We start from the raw sequence: 20,814 nt of genomic DNA, 5'->3' as shown, positions 1-20,814 counted from the left end.
TGTATCCTTGGATTTGTTTTATAAAGATTAGAATAATATAATAGATTAACCAAAAAAATAGTTAAAATTCAATGTCAAATAAAATCTTCATCCACCATCGCAACCGATACAAGGGCAATATGATTTGGTTTTCACCCAACCTATTTTTAGCCTCGTCAAACAAGTAAAAACCCAATCTGTTGTCATCCTTAATTGAAGATTGCCTTGTCTCCTCACTCTTCTTGCACGGTTTACTAGATGCCCATGATATGAGATTTCATTGTTTAATACATACATGCATAGAAATATTTATTTTATTAATATTCATTGTTTAATACATACATGCATAGAAACATTCTATTAATGAGTATTAAAATTTGAGATGTCTAGGAATGAAATTGATATATTAAATAAGTGGTTTATCTTTTAATTTAAATAATTTATTTTATTTTTTTAATTAAGGTATTCAGTAGCTTGATATAGAAAGTTTAAAGGGTTGATAACTGGTAGTAGATGATGACGATATAGAAAGTTTAAAGGGTTGATAACTGATAACAAATGATGCTTGATAAACTATATAACTAGTAATTGTGGTTATAGTAGGTGGTGCTTGATAAGTTAGGTGACTGATAGCTATGGTAGTAGCAGGTGGTGCCTAGTAAGTTAGGTGATCGACACCTGTAAAAGGTCTTTATTGATGGATATGAGGACTCTCTAATAGTAAAGTCAGTAACTTTGTAGAGAGAGAAAGTGCAATGATATTTTAGAAAGATAGACTCTGAAAAAAAATATATAAAAAATATTAAGAATGAAGATATTATAAACCTTTGGTGTGAAGGATTCAGGGTGTATTTATAGCTCGTAAATCTTGTCCTTTTATGAAGAGGAGGGGCTAAAGTGTAACTTTATCCTTATGATATTTTGAGTTGTATTATACCCAAAATAATATGTATGGGATTAGTGAAAAATACTAAGGGACTCGTGTGGATTCCTAGAAAAATCTCATGACGAGTATTGGGTTTGAATAAGGTGTTCGAGCCTATTAAAGGTGAAGAATAAGTCCAGACACACTGCCCAGACCCATGCATGTTAAGCTTGGGGTGAGCGTTTAAGCCTAAGAGGGTGTTGGAGTGCATGCCCAGCATCCATGGTGGGCAATATATCCATTCAGGTGTTAGGTGCACGCCCAGTACCTAGCATGTTGGGCACGCGCCCAACATTAAGCGTACCTTTAGATGGGCATCCCGACATGAGCTTAAATTACAATTTTCATTTTCTCTAGACCTTAGTTGTATATTGAGCTTGAGTTTGGTAGCTCGAGCCCAATGAGTGTTTTATGGGCCTATTTTAGGGGATTGTTTTTGTCTATCTATGGTTTTTTTATCCATTTTATTTGGATCCATCAACAGGCCCTCGAATCTTTATGGTATTAATCCGTAAAGACTTTTAAAAATGTCTAGTTACCATGAAAAGTTTGTCAAATTAATTTCATAAAAGAAGAGGGGTTGAAATCCTTGGGTAATAAACCGAAGAACCTGTATGTAAAGGTGTGCACCATTTTTTTAGAAATTTAAGTATATAAAGAGGAATCATTGAAAAACTCATACTTAGAAATATTCTTAGGAGAGTGAGGTGAGATATAAAGGATTTCATACTTAGAAACTTTTTCTAAAAGTTCATGGGAAACTATAGAGATAAAGCTCATACTTAGAAAAATCCCAAAGTTGCTGGTAAAAACTTATGAAGGGTAAGTCTATACTTTGAAAATATTTTAAAAGCATGGGTGATCCTAAGAAGGGTGATCCATATCGACGCCTATAATTGAAAAAATTTCTAAAGGGTTAAAAGGAGTGAAACCATGTCGACACCCATACTTACAAAAATTTCTAAGGGGCGGAGGAGATAGACCCATAGAGAGTGGTTCTATTGCACTAGAAAAACCAAGTCTATCCCTTGAAGAGTGGTCATACTTGAGTGTGGGAGATATATGACCTTCTTGGGATGACATGGGATATGGGAATCTTTTATTGAAGAATGGTGCTAGTTCGAAATTGTATTAAAGAGATGGGAGATTCAAGATTAATTTCTGGTGAATTGGTGAGAGGTTTTTTAACATCACTTGGAGAATGTGTTAGTTCGAGACTATACTGGAGAGTGGAAGATCTGAGATCAACATCTGGCAATTTGGTGAGAGGCTTTTTGGGATCACCTGAAGAATATATCATTCCAAGGTTACATTAGAGAATAAAGGATTTGAGATTAACCCCTGGTAAATTGGTGAGAGGTCCTTTAGCATCACCTAGAGAATCTGTTAGTAGGAGAATGAGATATTTGAGATCAACCCCTGATGATTATAGGGATATTGCTTTAAGAAGAGCAAGTCAATTCCCTTGAAAAAGAGTGGTTCAGAGATCTATAGTTAGGAAATATATGTTAGAGAGACATTATTATTATTTCAAAAATAAACTTACATTTTCATTGAAAATTATGCATCATGAGGTGATTTGTTATACATTTTCATTGAAAATTATGCATCATGAAGTGATTTGTTAGGCTTCATGAAGCCTAGAAAGTTTGGAATGAAACAATAGGATTGGTAATTGAGGTCCATCTTGTGGTAGCTAGGGGGCATATATATAATACTGACTATGTGCACGGGTATCACAATGACGTAAGCATCCCTCTAGAGGGACTTGGCAAGTATGGAGGGAAAATACTCTCATGGAGGTATTTTTATCCATGCTCTTCTAGGTAGTGCAATGGTGCACTAGTGCTCGGAGTGGTAGGTGGCAATGATAATAAAGTTAAGTGTGTTACCACAAGTGCCAAGACTTGCTAAGATGACAAGGTTTGATTTAATCCTTGTGTTGCCAACACAACTATAGCAAGGACTTGCACTTGTTGAAGGTATGGTTAGGAATAAATGTTTGTAATGATGGTAACAGATACATTCATCACACACCCTAACTTAGGTATGGCATAGAATGACATGAAATGTCAAAAATAAGTTTTAGAAACTGATGGCTTTTTGACTAGTTTCCACTGACGGCACCAATTGATGAGTCCTAAAATCTAAGATGCATAGGAATAAAACTGATGTGTTTGATAATTGGATGATTTCTTTGTTCAAATAATGTGATTCATTCTTCATAGTTAAGATATCTAGTGACTTAATATGAAAAACCTAAAGGATTTATAACTAGTGGTAGATGATGCGGGTAAGCCAAGTGACTAGTAATTGTGATAGTAGCAAGTACTTAATAGTTGTGATATTAGCAGGTAGTGCCTAGTAAGTCAAATAACAGGTATCTGTAAAAAGTTCTATTTAATGAACATGAGAACTTTTCATGATAAAGTTAATAACTTTATAGAGAGAGAAAGTGCAATAATATTTTAAAGAGATAGACTCTAAAAATATATATGCTGAAAATATTAAGAATGAAAAGATTATAAACCTTTAGCTTGAAGGATTCATTGTGCATATATAGCTTATGAATCCTTTCTTTTCGTGGAGAGGAGGGGCTAAAATGTAACTTTAATTTTATGATATTTTAAGTTGTATTATACCCCTAAAATAATATATATAAGATCAGTGAAAAATATTGAGGGACCCGTGTGGGGTTTTGAAACAAATCCCTTAACAAGTGTTGATTAAGTAAATATCTTTTAAGAAAAAAAAAAGTATAATGATATTTTAGAGAAAAAAATCTGAAAATATACATGCTAAAAATATTGAAAATGAAAAGGTTTTGGACTTGATATCTGAAGGATTCACGGGGTATTTATAACTCATGAGTCATAAATAAATATATCTTATACATCATTAATAAAAGATAAGTATCTCATACACATAATTAATATTAATAAAAATATAGCACCTAGAGGTGTTGAAAGATGAGTATAGAGTACATTAACATTTTATGTTAAGAATTATAAGAATAAATAAACAAAGTTTTGTAGCCTAATAAGAAACTTAAAAAGATTGTCAGTTCTATATTCATTCGGACTCGGTATATAACTGAATTTAAGAATATTGCATTTGGTAACTTGTTAAACTCACATATACATGAGTTTAGTGTATAGCTAAATCCAGTTATGTTGGATTATCACTTTACTTATGGTTTATTTTAACTAATAGACTTGTATAAAAATAACTTGTATAAAAATAACATGTATATAATATTTTTCTATAAAAAATTAATTAAAATTACATTGAAACAAATTAATTTTCAAATTAATGTCAATCAATTTGTTTCTTTAAAAGAACATCAACATTGTAGGTGGATTAATATTTATAAGAAGAAATGATCTAAATAACAAGGATATGTTGGTTAATAATTCAGCATTTTTTAATCTATATTATTTCTTACTAATTATATCTCGCTTCAAAATTAATTATGATTTTTAACATGTACTTACAAAAATAATTTTCAAAATTATGTTGATGTAAAATAAAAAAACTATAAAGTAAATAATAATTGATTTTTAATCAATACTTATGGACTAATTGATTAAATTTAAGCATCCTTCTAACATAGATTGCTCGGGCACCGTTATTGATTATTTTAATTAATATATTTGGTGACTTTATTGTGTTAATTTGGTCTGAATTGGACCCCCTCTTCTCTTTCTTTCTTTTTATATTTTTTTTAAAAAAAAATAAATCTCTCTGTTTCATCATTTAATCACTTTCTTAGTCCAATAATTTTGTGTGCTTTTAACGACGATATTAATGGAACTATTTTAGGTGAGACATATTGTATATATGAAATGAAATATTTAAAAATATAAAATAAAATTTTGTGATTACAATTTAAAAAATTAAAATTTTAAAAAAGCTACAAATTACATCTTTTTCTTAACAAAAAATTCAATATAAAATTTTTATTAGGACTTATATAAAAATATAGTATATATTAATGAATCAAATACTTTTAAATTTATAATATACAATAGGCACCACATTACACTACAGAAACAAATGAAGTCTTAGTAACTATTTAGAAATGCAGTTAAAACCATATTTTAAAAAAATTCAATTTTTTTGTTATAATTGTTTTATTTTTTATATACTAATATTAAAAATATTTTCTTAAAAAATTATTTAAATATATTTCTAATTAAAAAAAATAATCACCACCACACATTCAAACACCACTTTAATCACCAATCCTTCCATGTTAATTTCTTTCATCTTTTTTTGTAAAAGGTCAGTGCTGCAAACTGCCTTGATCACATGTATTATCAAGCAGACAACACACAGGCCATCTTGAGATTTGCAGGCCATTCATAATCAAAGCATGTGTGTGTAGGATATGCATGGTTGTGATTCTACACCAAACCACAATCTTTTCTCCAAGTTAAGGTTACTGGCATAAGTTGCAGTAGCTCTTTCCTAACATAATCCGACCTAATCAATAAGCTAAGAGCACCCATTAATTTTCTGCAATACTGTAGCAGGGAGAAAAGGTGTGATCAGTGGGACTGTCAGTCAGCTGCAACCTCCAAGCTCCTTCCATGCATAATGCATGCAGCTCCACATCTCTCTCTTTATACTTCTGATTCATTTCTATATCTAGGTTTTCTTTTCTTACAATTAATTATACTCCTCTTCCTAGTTTAGAACAGATGATTAAGCAGCTGCGACAACAGATCAAGCCCTCCATGGAAGAACTACCTGGTCTCGAACTTGGAATGACATCATGTACTGATGTGATACAAGAGCAGCAAGGTACTGCTTCGCTCATCTCCTTTGCTATTGAGCTCCAAAGAAGAGGGCAGTTGAATGAAAACTACAAAACCTTGAGGAATTTGATTAAAAATCCTTCCACCAAGGTACTTGTACCCTACATTAGTTATTAATTGCTTTTCTTATTTAAAATTAGACAAAGGATCCGTTTGTTTGTGCGGCTAGCCGCGTGAACAAACACTCAAACTCATTTACTTAATTTTCTATATAGGAGGACAGAGCAACTGTGATTAGAGATGCTATTAAGTATGTCATACAACTTATCCGAACAGTTTATGAACTCAAACAACTAGTGGAGAAAAATAGAATCAAGAAATTAGATACCATAGGAGGGGTAGACGTTTTTACGCCTGTTGTTCGTGAATCACAATATAGCCATTCCTACAATGATTCTAGTATTGGACCATCATTTTCGAAGAAGCATAGCTGGGTTCAGAGGAAATCTAAGGATACCGAGATAGATGTGCGCCTTATTGGTGATGAAGTTACCATCAAAGTCCTTCACCGAAGGAAGAAGAACAATTATTGCTTGCTGTTTGTGTCCAGGGTTCTTGATGAGCTTCAAATGGATCTCCATTTTGTTTCCAGTTGCTATATTGGCTACGAAACCAATTATTTTCAGTTTAAAACCAAGGTCTGGACTGTCATTAATTTACCAGACGTATTATCAAATGTAACCTGGTCTACTGATGCTGCAAAAGTGCTTTGAATTATTGCAGATTAATGGAGGATCTTCGAGTGCTAATGCGCATACCGTAGCCAGCAAGTTGATTGAGGTTCTGGACAGCAGTTGCTCTAAATAGGGCAGGGCAGGGCAGGACAAAGAATTATGGATTTGAAGGTGATGCTCTTATATGTCAACAAATAATCATGCTAAGTTTGAGGACTGAGAATTTGTGTGCAAAAATGTATTCAGAAGGGGTTAATTATACACGCACGTAGTTCTTGAAGACCTACTATATCAATTTGGTTTGATGGGATCTCACATTTTTCGTTGAAGCAGTCTAATTAACAGAGTTCCTGGCTAATATTTTCATCTTTAATTCGGTTCATAAATTCAATTGCATGTCATTTGTATCTCTAGTTTCTGTTTATGAACTCTGAATATTATTATTTTTCAAATTTTCATCTTTCAGAGATTAAATTATTATTTCCTTAAAGGAAAAGAGACCAAATATACTATATTAGCAAGGGGGAGGGGGACAAAATGCTTTAACCTTGGGGGGCAGGGCCCTTGGATTCATCGCCCATGCCTGCATCCGCGTGGTCTGGGCATGTCGAGTGCCAAATCATAATTAATACTCTCTCTAGTTTCTGTCTGCTTGGGAAGCTCACAAGAAACATGTCATAGGGGATGCTGATGAGAGGCACGGCTCTTTTACAAGCCTCACCAAAGATGTAGAGGAGGGCGTCCGCGTGGTCGATGATGAAGAGCATCATCAAACTCTTTCTACCGATGAAGAACATCAATGAATCAAAAGCCAGAAAGAAACTTTTCAAAGAGCTGCTCAATGTTTATAAATCACCGAAAATAAAACATGGTTTGGTACTGTGGGTAGAATAAATTCTCGATTCTCACTAGGAGGGATTTTGAAGTTAGGAGATAATTAACAAAGATTTTAAAGTCAAAAGAAGGTTGGTATAGATCAATCAAATTTGGAGATGACACCTAGTTATAACTGAGAAATTTGTGAAGAAACTCAACAATACTAGAGTTTGAAATTCCTGGAAATTTGACTACAATAGAGCTCGTTAACTTTACACTAGTCCTCTATCCAACACGAATCTCATGTTTCTGAGCAATCATTACAGAGGAAAAAAATAGAGCATTCATCACCACTTCTCAGGAAGAATCTTCTAGCAGTGATTCTCAAGCCAACCCATTGTAACACTTTTCGGCCTCTCTAGCGGCAATCCAAGAGCTAGGTCCCCTATCATCTGGAAGAAGAAAACTGATTCAGAAAAATTTAAGGCACAGGATCACAGAAAACGAAAATGGCTAGAACAAATGCCGATACTCCTTAATACACCGAATAGTACTATGTAGTAGCTATAAATAAGCAATTTTAAAGAACATTATCGTCTTTCCTCCAAGTAATATAGTTGCGATTGAAAAAGTCTGGTGCTTGAAGAAATATAGAGGGAATACCTAGCTTCAGTTAAACCGTAGTAGTTCAGCAACACCCCACCATAAGCATCAACATTAAGCCATGGGTTTTTAACCTGCATGGAGCATAAAATCCATGATTAGTTTGAGAGGAACATCAAAATGTACTAGAAATTGGATCTACGGACAAAATACAAATAACATTCTTACCGCCCGAGAGACATATATATGATTATATGTCATTTATGCTTTCTGCATAAAGCGAAAGGATGAGCAACTTGCCTTGCCCAGCTCAGTAAGAATTGGAGGAACAACTTCACAAAGCTTAGAAACCTGGTCAGGTCTAAACTAGGTTAGCTAGTAAAAGAATTATCCATGGGAGTAAAAAGACCCGTGTTTCATAAAAAGGCATAGCATGACGTAATCAGTAAAGAGTGACAACCAGCTGGAACAGTGGATCATCAGGTAAATGCTTCAATGCAAACTCCTTTGACATGTATATCATGGATCAGTTTTATGCAGAAACTCCATGACCAAATCCAGGAACAACCTGAAAAAACAGGGGAGGAGGAGTGTGAAAGGAGAGAATATGAATTAAACACGACAATAACCGAAGCAGGACCGAAGCAGGACTACTGTGAAGTTTGAATGTGAGAATGATGAAGATACTTACACTTCATAAATTACCTTTCCGCTATTTAATGTTTTCCAAACGTACTCTTAAACTTGTTCTGTGGTTATATTCTCTCCACACTCTTCCACAACAGATCTGATCCAAAGGAGAACTTCCAGCAATCGCAACATTCTGATGTGCAAGAAAAGAAGCAATAACAATCATCTATGGAAAAAAGAAAGTAATGCTAGCATTCAAAGGAACTTGCCTTTGGTAACAAATTACAATGTTGGTAATATTCTTAATTAGAAATCGACGTGAAACCCAACACAGATAGCAAGAGAATCATTTTGGTTTATATATCTGTTTAAGTTAACAAGACAAGATGCTAAAGAAAACAACAAATGCCTGACATGATGGTTATCTGATATATCTCCTTTTTTATTTTAAAAAGTGATTTGATCTCGATGCCACTCATAGACTTTGTGCTTGCAATATGTAAATCCTTCAAGGACACAGAAACATCAAGGAAGTCACAAATAATTTCATCAACGTGGAAGTGCAATTACAGCTCCTTCGTGTACCTACGGGGCATATATAGATTTCTGTGTATATCAATATAGATAGATATTGTATAGATTTCTGTGTATATCAATATAGATATTCTTCTATAAATTTTTTTATATAAATATATCATTATAATATTTAAATCAAATTTTTTTTATTTTTATATTTCTCGCATGAACATTTAATATCCACTTTATAAATATTTTTTAAATTAGATAATACATAATTAATAAAATCATGAATCTTATTACAATCTTGAAATAATTTTTTATATATTTATGAATAATCATGCATTACTTATATCAAATCTATATAAAATAATGATTACAACATATATTAATTAACTACATTAACTAAATAATTTTAAAAAATATTAATTTAGTTCAGACTTATTCATATTAATTAACTACATTAACTAAATAATTTAAAAAAATATTAATTTAGTTCAGACTTATTTAATATATTTTAATAATACTCTTAATTCATTATATATATATATACAAATACACACACACACACACACACATATATATATATATATTCAAATTTACACGTATTTACCAAAAATTTTTATATATATATATATATTCAAATTTACACGCATTTACCAAAAATTTCAACTCGACAATAAAATTAATAAAATATATCACAAGACATCTAAATCAAAGATTCGATATAAGTTTCATCAATTTATAAAAAAATATAATTTTACAAAATTTAAAACAAACTTTAACATGTACAAATCATAAATTCATGTAATCAATCTATATTAGAAAAAATTATAAAACAAGTAAATACCTAAAAAATATATATATATTGCTAAAGATATGTAAAAAAACTAATTCATGTAATCAATCTATATTAGAAAAAACTATAAATATTTTAAAAAAATACATATATTGCTAAAGATATGTAAAAAAACTGAATATTTTAAAATTAAATTCAAATAAAAAAATAATACATTTTCTTATTTAAAGTGGAGAATTTTTAATAAAATTTAAATCAAAACACGAATACTGACAAGTTAAGTATAATTCTCAATAAAAATAGTAAATGCTACGTCATCATATAATTTGTCTTTTTGAATTTTACTGCAATATTATTTATCATTTCATTTGTATATACTAAGATAATTTTTTTGTTAGCATTTATTGATGGTTATAAGGATAAGAAATTATGTTGGTAAAGATAAAAAAAATAAAATTATCGGTGTTTCGTTTTTAATTTTCTGTTTGAAAGTTTAAAAAACTATGGTTTTACGTGTTTTAACGCTGTACGCTGCATCGTAAATGATCCTCTAGAACGTCCAAAAGTGATTTTGCGGGTGGTTTGGTTGAAACTTCGAACAGAATGAGGTTCTTTTTATGCAAGCCCATAATTTTGATTTGTTTGACCATATGCAAATAATTTCTTCAACTTTGCCTGACAACGATAGTAGCATTTTTGAGTCATCTGATAAACGGTGAGGTTTTGAAATCCCAGGGCTGGAGCCTCTAATTATCTGGGCTGGTTTTATGTTGCAAAATCAAGTGGTTACTTTACTCACTCCATTACTTTTCGTAAAAGAAAACAAATTAAGCAAGAAATTGCATGCTTAATTTCACCACTGGATTATTGTCCTGATTGCAGAGCCAGCAATTTGCTGCAACATTTTTATATGCTGCCACCTTTTTAAGGTGTTATTTTGGCAATAACTTGGACAACTCTTGGGAGTTGGGAGTTTTGCAAGAAAAGTCGATAAAATCAGCAAGAAATTGCATGCTTTCACATATTTGGTTAGCAAGGGAGGATTATTGCATGTAATTAAAGAAAATATCCTGAGCTAAAAAATGCGCACCAATATTTATTAGGTAGAGAATCACTCTTGGTGCCAAGCATAAGATTCTTGTTTTGCTATAATTGAATCCAAACTCACCTAAAGCACAATCGATGCATGGCGTTGAATGCTAATCCCATGTGATGGAGAATAAAATTTTAGAGATGCCCTTTTTTCTCTTCTTCTCCTTCCTTTACCTTCTTTTCTTGTAGCGGTCACTGTTAATCTATTCGTTAATACTACACCTGGTATTAGTTCAAGAAACCATGAAAGTGATGCACCTTTCTCGTCGGAAACCCAAAATGATAATGTTGGGCTTCAAGCGATGCCTGGTTCCTCCTTACAAGGGTTTATCGTGGACTATTGGCAGATATATCTATATCATCTAATATGATTCTTCTTTCCTTTTCTATCATGACTGGTCTTCCATTTATGAGTTGATTCCAACATTATTTTTAGGATAAATATCAGGGATGTAACTAGAATCATTTTTGTAATCAATGCACAATGTGTGTGTGTGATAGAATGTAATACAATTGATATGAAATAAACTACAATCTTTCTCTATCATTCTTTCTGATTCTTCTTTTCTTTATGGTATCAAAGCTGGTTCATCATACTTAGTAGTCTTATATAGTTGTTGTTTAGATGGCTTCCAGTGGATTGAAGAATATGGAAAGTTCTATTGCCCCTTTTTCATTCAATCAACATCTATATTCTGATTTGAATATTTCTGATATGAATTCAAATCAACATTTGTGTTCTGTTCAATTGAATGAGTTCAATTATCTCCCATGATCATGATCAAGGGCTGTGTCATTAGCGCTCAATTGAATGAGTTCAATTATCTCCCATGGTCAAGGGCTGTGTCATTAGCGTGCTTGGTGGAAGATCAAGAATTGAATTTATTGACAAAAGTAATTCTGCTCCTGATGTCTACTCTCCCAAACAAATCATGGTTTGCTAACGATCAGATGATTCAGTCATGGCTACTCAACATTATGGAACCACACATCGCTGAAATCTTCAGCTATTTTGAATCTGCTACAGATTTATGAGATGCAGTCAAAGAGATGTATGGAAATCAAAATAATGTTGCTCGTGTGTTTCAGCTCAAGAAAGATATTTCATGCTTGCACCAGGAAGGAAAATCATTTTTCCAATACCTTGGAAATAGGAAAAACATGTGGAATGAATTGGCAATCTATCGACCTCACACTATGGATGCTGCAACCTTACTGAAACGAGCTAAAGCAGATAAAATCTTCCAACTGTTGGCTAATTTATCTCATGACTATGAAGATCTTTGTAGTCGTATACTCATGAACTGCAACCTTACTGAAACGAGCTAAAGAAGATAAAATCTTCCAACTGTTGGCTAATTTATCTCATGACTATAAAGATCTTTGTAGTCGTATACTCATATCTTTGTAGTCGTATACTCATGAACTCTGAATTACCATCCTTTGCAAATGTGTGTGTGACTATTCAACAGGATGAAACTGGAAGAAAGGTTATGAACTTGAGCAGCAAATTAGATTTCTCTAAAGCCGAGCTTTTGTATCCCATCAAAGATGTTATGAAGAGAAAGGGTACAAGAGTAAAAGACCTAATTTGAAATGTAACCATTGCAACAATCTTGGACACTTAGTTGAACGATGTTGGGATCTTCATCCTGAACAAAAACCAAAGTTTTTAAGAGATAGCAAGGGAGGACATAAGTCTTTTCAACCATCTAGGTATAAAGCCAATTTTGTAACCAACCAGTCTGCAAATGGATTATCAACATTTACTTCTAGCCCAGTCAACTTTATTAACAAATTTGCATTCTATCTTTATGCAAAGCATAGTGCAAAACAGAGTAAAGGTGATTTAGAGGAGAACAAAGATTCATCAGCACTGATTGGTCAGTTTGCAGGAATTTTAGCTGCAAATAAAAATGTCTCACCTCCGGATGTATCAGATGTTTTGAATGCCTTTTCTTATGCTCTTATTGTAAGTAATTTGCATGATTTTTGGATCATAGATTCAGGTGCCACTGATCACATAACCAACAAATGTAATCAATTGCTTGACTTTAACAATTTTTCTCCACCATCTCCAATATTTGTTGCTAATGGTAAATATGCACCAATTTTTAGGGAAGGAATGATTAAATTACTCTCTCAAACAATTGCATCTCCAGTCTTGTATGTTTCTATTTCCCGTTTAAACTACTCTCTGTTGGAAGAATTACAACATCACTAAATTGTCGTGTTGTTTTCTCTCCTTATAATGTTGTACTTCAAGATCTAGTCACCAGGAAGATGATTGATAAAGGATTCTCCTTTCAAGGTCTTTATTACTTTTCTAAAGATTTTTGCATACCCAAGAGTTTTCAAGTCACTGGTTGTTTAGCTTCAAAGCCACAGTTATGGCATCAACATTTGGCACATCCTTCAAAGCCTATTTTGGAAAAACTATTTCCATATTTGAACAACAAATCAATAAACTGTGATATTTGCCCTTGGTCAAAATCTACTCGTTTACCATTTTTTCAAAGCCTATTTTGGAAAAACTATTTCCGTATTTGAACAACAAATCAATGAACTGTGATATTTGCCTTTGGTCAAAATCTACTCGTTTACCATTTTCTTCTTCCATATCATTCAATTAAACTTTTTGATTTAGTTCATTTCGATGTTTGGAGACCTGTCGTTGAGTCTTTTAATGGTTATAAATACTTCATTACATTTGTTAATGATTTCTCTCGTTTTACTTGGCTATATTTGTTAAAAGCAAAAGTAAAGTTGCCACTATATTTCAAGATTTCCATCATTTGGTTCATACTGAATTCTCATCTAAAACCAAATCCTACGATCAGATAATGGCTCTGAATATATGTCCAATATCATGATATTGAATTATTCACCAAACTAGTTATGTCCATACTCCACAACAAAACAAAATAACAGAGCGAAAAAACTGAGACTTACTAGAGAAAACGAGATCACTCATGTTTCAAATACATGTTTCCAAAATATTTTGGTGTCAAGGGGTACTCACAGCTGCCTACCTTGTAAATTGATTGCCTAGTAAAAATCTAGTATTTAATTCTCCAACTGAGTTATTGACATGGAATAAGCCATCTTTATCACATCTGAAAGTCTTTAGTTGTTCTTATTATGTGCACATTCCATCCTCTCAGCGTGACAAATTGGATCACAAAGCAGTCAAATGTATGTTCTAGGGTTATTCTTTAACATGTGGATCACAAAGCAGTCAAATGTATGTTCTTAGGCTATTCTTCAACACAGATGGAATATAAGTATTATAATCACACCACTCATAAGCTTGTTGTTACTAGGGATGTTCGGTTTGATGACACACATCTTATTATTCCTCTTCCAGTGAGATCATTAATCACGATGAGTCTTCATTAGCTTTATTTCCATTGCCAACTCCAATAGTCGAGGCATATTGCCCAGAACAGTCTCACTATAATGCAAGAATGGACATCCATACTGATCCTATTCCGACCATAACAGACGAGGTTGATCTGCAAATTGAACATTAGGAGCACCTTCGTTCCTCCTCCAAGCGTAATCCTATTCGTAATCATAGATCATCATCGAGGCTTCATGGTTATGTGACGAATATAGTGAAGCATCTTGTAACCAATGTTCTAGCCTATCATAGATTGTCTTTATTTTATGGAGCATATCTCAGCATTATCGCCAAAGCAACAGAATCATGCAATTTTCATAAAGCCTATCATCAAACCGTTTGGCAGAAGGCTATGTACGAAGAGCTTCAAGCTTTGGATGCCAATCACACTTGGAGTATTATCTCACTTCCAAAGAATAAAAAAATTGTTAGAAATCGTTGGGTATACAAGATCAAATTCAAGACAGATGGTTCTATTGAAGGACATAAAGCAAGATTGGTCACCCAAGACTTCACTCAAACATATGGTTTAGACTAAAAGAAAACTTTTGCACCAGTTGCAAAAATGAACACCATTCAAACTCTGCTCTTAGTTGCTATAAAGTTTTTATCTTAAATGGACATTAAGAATGCCTTTTTACACAGCGACCTCCAAGAAGAAGTGTATATGAAGTTACCACCCGGTCATCCTCAGAGTAATGATCCAAAGTTGGTCTGCAAATTGCATAAATATATTTATGATTTGAAACAATCTCCTCGTGCTTGGTATGCTAAATTGAGCACTGTACTTACTGAACTTAGGTTCACTAGAAGCATTGTTGATCGCTCGTTATTTTTTCGTATCAAGCCTGATGAAAGGTTGGTGGTTTTAATTTATGTTGATGATTTTATTGTTACTAGTAATAATCATGCAATTGTTACCAATCTTAAGGGTATTCTTCATCAGCGATTTGCTATTAAGGACCTCAGCGTTCTTAAATATTTTATTGGCATAAAGATAGGTACTTCTCACAAAGGATTATTTTTTAATCAACACAAATATGTGCTAGACTTGTTACATGAAACTGATATGTTTGACTGTAAACCTGCAAAGACACCTCTAGATAGCAAACTTCAACTGACTTTAGATGAGGACTCTTTTGATCAATCTCAGCTTTATCGAAAATTGGTGGGCAACCTTATCTATCTTACCATCACACGGCCTGATCTGAGTCATTCAGTTAGTATTGTCAGTCAATTCATGCACTCACCTACTGCAACCCATGTGATGATCGTTAAACGAATTCTTCGATATCTCAAGGGCATTATTGGACGTGGAATTTTTATGCAAAACCATGGTCACACACAGATACTCGGTTATACTGACGCAGATTGGGCAGGGAATACTCTTGATCGCAAATATACTATGGGGTATTTTATCTTTGTTGGAGGAAATCTAGTTTCATAAAAAAGTAAAAAACAATCAGTCGTTGCTCATTCCAACGGTGAAGCTGAATATCACAACATGGCCTCTACTACATCTGAACTTATATAGCTGAAAGCATTGTTAACTGATTCAGGTGTCTTTCACCCTCAACCTATTGCTTCTAATCCAGTATTTCATGAACAAACCAAACACATCGAAGTTGATTGTCATTATGTTAGGGAGCAAGTTCAGTCACAGATGATTGTTACTCAATATACTAGGAACCAGGATCAACTTGCAGACTTATTCATCAAAGTCTTGCCCTCTGCCAGATTTCAATTGTTGCTTTCCAAGTTGGATCAATCAATCTTCTTGATCCAACTTGAGGGGGAGTATTGACAGATATATCTATATTATCTGATATGATTCTTCTTCCCTTTTCTATCATGATTCTTTTTCTATTTATGAGTTGATTCCAGCATTATTCTTAGAAGGAATATCAGAGATGTAGCTAGAATCATTCTTGTAATCAATGCACGATGTGTATATATATGTGATAGAATGTAATACAGCTGAAATGAAATAAACTACAATCTTTCTCTGTCATTCTTTCTGATTCTTCTTTTCTTCATGGACTATGAAACACTACATCTAAGATGTTTTTTAGCACAAACCCAGCATGTCGAGATTGACTCACTAGGAAATTTAATCATGCAATATATTTTTGGATTTAAACCCAAAATAATAACATGGAAAACAAATCTATTTATTATTCAAGCCAGCATTTCAATGATATTTGTCATATGTTTATCTCCAATGTTTAATAAGATTGATGTTTCCATGAATGATTGTTTGTTGTCTTGTTTCAGAGAGTTGAAATAATTATTTTTTGATTGAGAAAAAATAAATTGACTTCGAGGATTTAAATTTAAAAAGAACAAGACACTTGACCTCATTCATGACCTATTTAATTTAAAAGATAAAAATTCAATTAAATGCATAGGTAAAGTATCCTTTCTCTTCTCTATCTATCCACAATGACCTCATCCACCCCCACCTCTATACATATCCCTCCTAACAAATATAGTTTAAAAGGGTAAAGAAGGTTGAAGCCAAAATAACAACAAAGGCTAATATCTTATAAAAGCATTGAAATCAAACTTGGTTGTAGTTAACAGAACTTCACTGAATATAAATTCAAGCTTTTTTTTTTACCCTTAAAAAAAAAAATTCACTGAATATAAATTCAAGCTTTTTTTTACCCTTCGAAAAAAAATGTCTTATAGAACTTTAAAACTTTACCAAAGTTTAATATATTAATGACCATTAAACTAAACAATGTTCAAAATGAGGGGAATTTTTAAAATCAAAAAATGCTAGAGCGGCATATTAACAAAAAATAAAAAACACTTAAGGCTAGCCATTGTTCGTATCTACAATGAACATTCTATTTTTTTTTTAATTTCCAATCTTTTTTTTCAATTGCATTCTTTTTTTAAAAAGAGAAAAAAAAAGTTGCAAGAAAAACAACCAAATAGAGAAAAATGGTTGATTTTTGTGATATCAATAATAAAAATGGTTAAAATTGGTGTCTACAGTTCCATTCAATGAAGGGAGTTCGATGATGAGAACTTTTCCCTGTAAACATATAAGAAAAGGGATATTGGGTTTCATTTTGATTTTTTCAGTTATTGGTTTTCTTAAGTGATTTTAGAGTATTTTGAGGTTAATAAGTGGTTTAGGAAGACTTTCATGATGTTTATTATTTGTTTTTGTGTGAAAATAAATTGAGAAATGGATTTTCAACCAAAAAATCCTTAACTCGTGATTTTTCAACTACCATAGTGCTGACAAGATTTTGAGTTGGGTATAATAGGAGAAGCATTGCCTACCCTAACATGTAACGTGTCACCTGTTTTGTTCTGTTTAAAACTAAAAATAAAATATCAACAATATGGCCAAGCATGCAAACCTAAATGGGCCAACATGTCAGGATCTTAAAAAAAAAAATCATATGTGTGGGTTTGGGTATAAGACATGCTATTGGGTCATATTTATTTTTTTTATAATTAAAACAAAAAAAAATATTTTTAAACTCATTGTAGTCCACAAGCCATATCATAATTTTGATGAGTTAACCTATATTAACCAGAATCGATTTAATATGCTATTGTTAAAATAGTTTTTTAAATGTCAACTTTATTTTTTTTCTTAAGTCAATCCATTTTTTTTGGTAATCCAGGTAGCCTAACCTAGACCTACGCGTCTAAGTTTTTTTTAAGGCTCTTACACGCTAGGCCACTCATGTTTGTACACCTAGCCCCACCTATTTTTATTTTTTTTACCATTCAACATTGGTTTTTTATGACTTTTTTATTGTTTTTTTAATTTTATTCTTCAATATTAATTTATTTTGAATTGGTTTTTATTTTTTTATCATATAATTAAAATAAAAAATATTATTGGAATCCATAACTCATGTCACAAGTTTAACGAGTTAACCTAAGTTGATTAGAATTGATAAAAAAAAAAGTCACCTTTATTTTTTCTTAAAGACGAAAACGTTTTTTAATAGTTGTCCAGGTTCCTTATAAACCTATGCATCTAGTCTTTGTTTTTTATGTCATTAATTTTTTTTCTTTGAATTTTTTTGGACTCGTCAAATCAAGTATGTTACAAAAAAGCAACTCCAACATAATTTAATTGAAAACTTGTACTTGGTAAGGACTTAAGCTGGGAGTTTTCAAGTTTAACTCACATGATCGGGTTTGTGATAATATCAAAAAATTCCTTGCTTTTTTTATATTTCTTTTTCACATTCAAAATTTCTTTAGTCTAACCCTTAGTAGCGTAACAAGTAAACTAGTTTTCACTATTCTCCACAACCTGGATATTTCTAGTTTATTAGTGTCGCAGGGCGATGTCGGGACTAGTGTGCTTTAAGTGTCTCCTGAGAGGAGGTATTGGAAAGGAAAGGGTTTTAGGTTTAATCATAAAATTATTATTAATGTTTAAGAGTCATCACCTAGTATTAAGGTTACTAGAAAACCAAATGGTCTGTCAAAGTTCGGGTAAATGACTGGTTGTGCAAAGGAAAGAAGCATCACCCCTAAAACTTGTACTTGGTAAGGACTTAAGCTGGGAGTTTTCAAGTTTAACTCACATGATCGGGTTTGTGATAATATCAAAAAATTCCTTGCTTTTTTTATATTTCTTTTTCACATTCAAAATTTCTTTAGTCTAACCCTTAGTAGCGTAACAAGTAAACTAGTTTTCACTATTCTCCACAACCTGGATATTTCTAGTTTATTAGTGTCGCAGGGCGATGTCGGGACTAGTGTGCTTTAAGTGTCTCCTGAGAGGAGGTATTGGAAAGGAAAGGGTTTTAGGTTTAATCATAAAATTATTATTAATGTTTAAGAGTCATCACCTAGTATTAAGGTTACTAGAAAACCAAATGGTTTGTGAGAGTTCGGGTAAATGACTGGTTGTGCAAGGGAAAGAAGCATCACCCCTAATACACCCTACCTAAGGTAAACTGCATTATTGTTTAATTATTTTTTTAGATCAAGTTTCTATTCTTTGGTATTTTTCTAAGATCCACGATAGATCTCCCTTAGTGATGAAATCTTTTACTTTATTGAGTTTAATCATAACCATTCTAAGTTTAAATTTTAGCATCATATTTATTTTGCATTTTGTATCTTTAATACATAAGGGTGTATTCTATTGTGTAGTTTTACATACCCAAATATTAGAGTTTACATCTATACCCTAATATGCAATGAACAAAATGATTAGTGAAGGGTTTTTGATATTTTAGTCAAATCCTAGCTGAGAATCATAAACTAGTTATGATATATTTTTTATATATTTTTTAAAAATGAGAAAAATACAAAAAAAAATTATGAAAACATGTTTGGAAAACCTTTAGAATACAATGTAAATATATATCTTGATATTATACAAAATTAATAAAAAAAATATGCAAGAAAATCATGAATTTTTTTTAAAGGACTTTTGAATTTTTTTTTTGTTTTGTTATTATTATTATTATTATTATGTATTTGGTTGGGCCAGCTTAACTATATGGGTCGAGCCTAACCTTTTTGGGTTAACTTGCGATCCAATGAAGTTAAGTTGGTATTGGCCCAATAGACCTAGTTATTTTTTTCTTGTTTTAGATTAAGCTGAATCAGGCCCAACCATTATGGGATAGGCTGGCATAGATCTAGCCCAAACTTAGGGGAGTTATTTATTTTCCCCCCTACGCCTTGCATGCAAAACGAATTATCATTTTGCATGTAGGAGAATAATGATAAAGGAGGGATGAAAAGGGAGGAAGAGATTACCTAGCATAAGGGGCTGATGGTGTCTCCCTTAGTGATGAAATCTTTTACTTTATTGAGTTTAATCATAACCATTCTAAGTTTAAATTTTAGCATCATATTTATTTTGCATTTTGTATCTTTAATACATAAGGGTGTATTCTATTGTGTAGTTTTACATACCCAAATATTAGAGTTTACATCTATACCCTAATATAAAATGAACAAAATGATTAGTGAAGGGTTTTTGATATTTTAGTCAAATCCTAGCTGAGAATCATAAACTAGTTATGATATATTTTTTATATATTTTTTAAAAATGAGAAAAATACAAAAAAAAATTATGAAAACATGTTTGGAAAACCTTTAGAATACAATGTAAATATATATCTTGATATTATACAAAATTAATAAAAAAATATGCAAGAAAATGGTGGTGGTCAGGTTAATGGTGAAAATGGTGGTGGTAGAAGGTCATGATGGAAAGAGAAAGAAGAGAGAAATAGTGGTAGAAAAGGCAAAAACCAGGTGGAAAAGCTGATTTTTTATCGACTTTGGCCTTTGATTTATCCTCTCAATGATCATGAAATTCACTCTTATTTATAAGAAGTAAAAGAGGAATGTTTCATCCTTATTGGTGTCAAATGTTGGCTTTTTATTCAACCCAGAAAAATCTCAATCATTGGCTCAAAGTAGCTATCATTGGATGCCAAATTTGTTACAGGAAAATGGTTGGTTGGTTTTGCCATTTTGGGGTGGTGTCATAACCATTGTGGCGTCAATCAACTAGAAAAGATCACACTAGCATGTAGTCAAATGTTAGG

The 20,814-nt window shown here is 32.2% G+C and overlaps 1 protein-coding gene across 1 annotated transcript; it reads left to right on the top strand.

Moving 5' to 3' along the window:
- Positions 1–5,198: 5,198 nt before the first annotated feature.
- LOC105137811 (transcription factor bHLH89-like) lies at positions 5,199–6,856 on the top strand. The gene is made up of 3 exons (XM_011043694.1): positions 5,199–5,814; positions 5,940–6,362; positions 6,448–6,856. The coding sequence occupies exons 1-3, from the start codon at positions 5,608–5,610 to the stop codon at positions 6,529–6,531; spliced, it is 714 nt and encodes a 237-aa protein (XP_011041996.1). The 5' UTR covers positions 5,199–5,607; the 3' UTR covers positions 6,532–6,856.
- Positions 6,857–20,814: the final 13,958 nt, after the last annotated feature.

The sequence above is a fragment of the Populus euphratica genome, unplaced genomic scaffold (genome assembly GCF_000495115.2).
Source record: "Populus euphratica unplaced genomic scaffold, PopEup_1.0 scaffold71.1, whole genome shotgun sequence".
Classification (NCBI taxonomy): Eukaryota; Viridiplantae; Streptophyta; class Magnoliopsida; order Malpighiales; family Salicaceae; genus Populus; species Populus euphratica.
Note: the sequence above shows the minus strand (reverse complement) of the source record. Positions and strands in the feature narration are given on the sequence as shown.

What these genes read in the sequence shown, in the direction of transcription:
- LOC105137811 (XM_011043694.1), top strand. Translation starts at nt 5,608, where the DNA reads ATGATTAAGCAGCTGCGACAACAGATCAAGCCCTCCATGGAAGAACTA. An exon ending in TTAAAAATCCTTCCACCAAG is followed by an intron (nt 5,815 to 5,939) that starts GTACTTGTACCC and finishes TTTTCTATATAG; the next exon opens with GAGGACAGAGCAACTGTGAT. An exon ending in ATTTTCAGTTTAAAACCAAG is followed by an intron (nt 6,363 to 6,447) that starts GTCTGGACTGTC and finishes GAATTATTGCAG; the next exon opens with ATTAATGGAGGATCTTCGAG.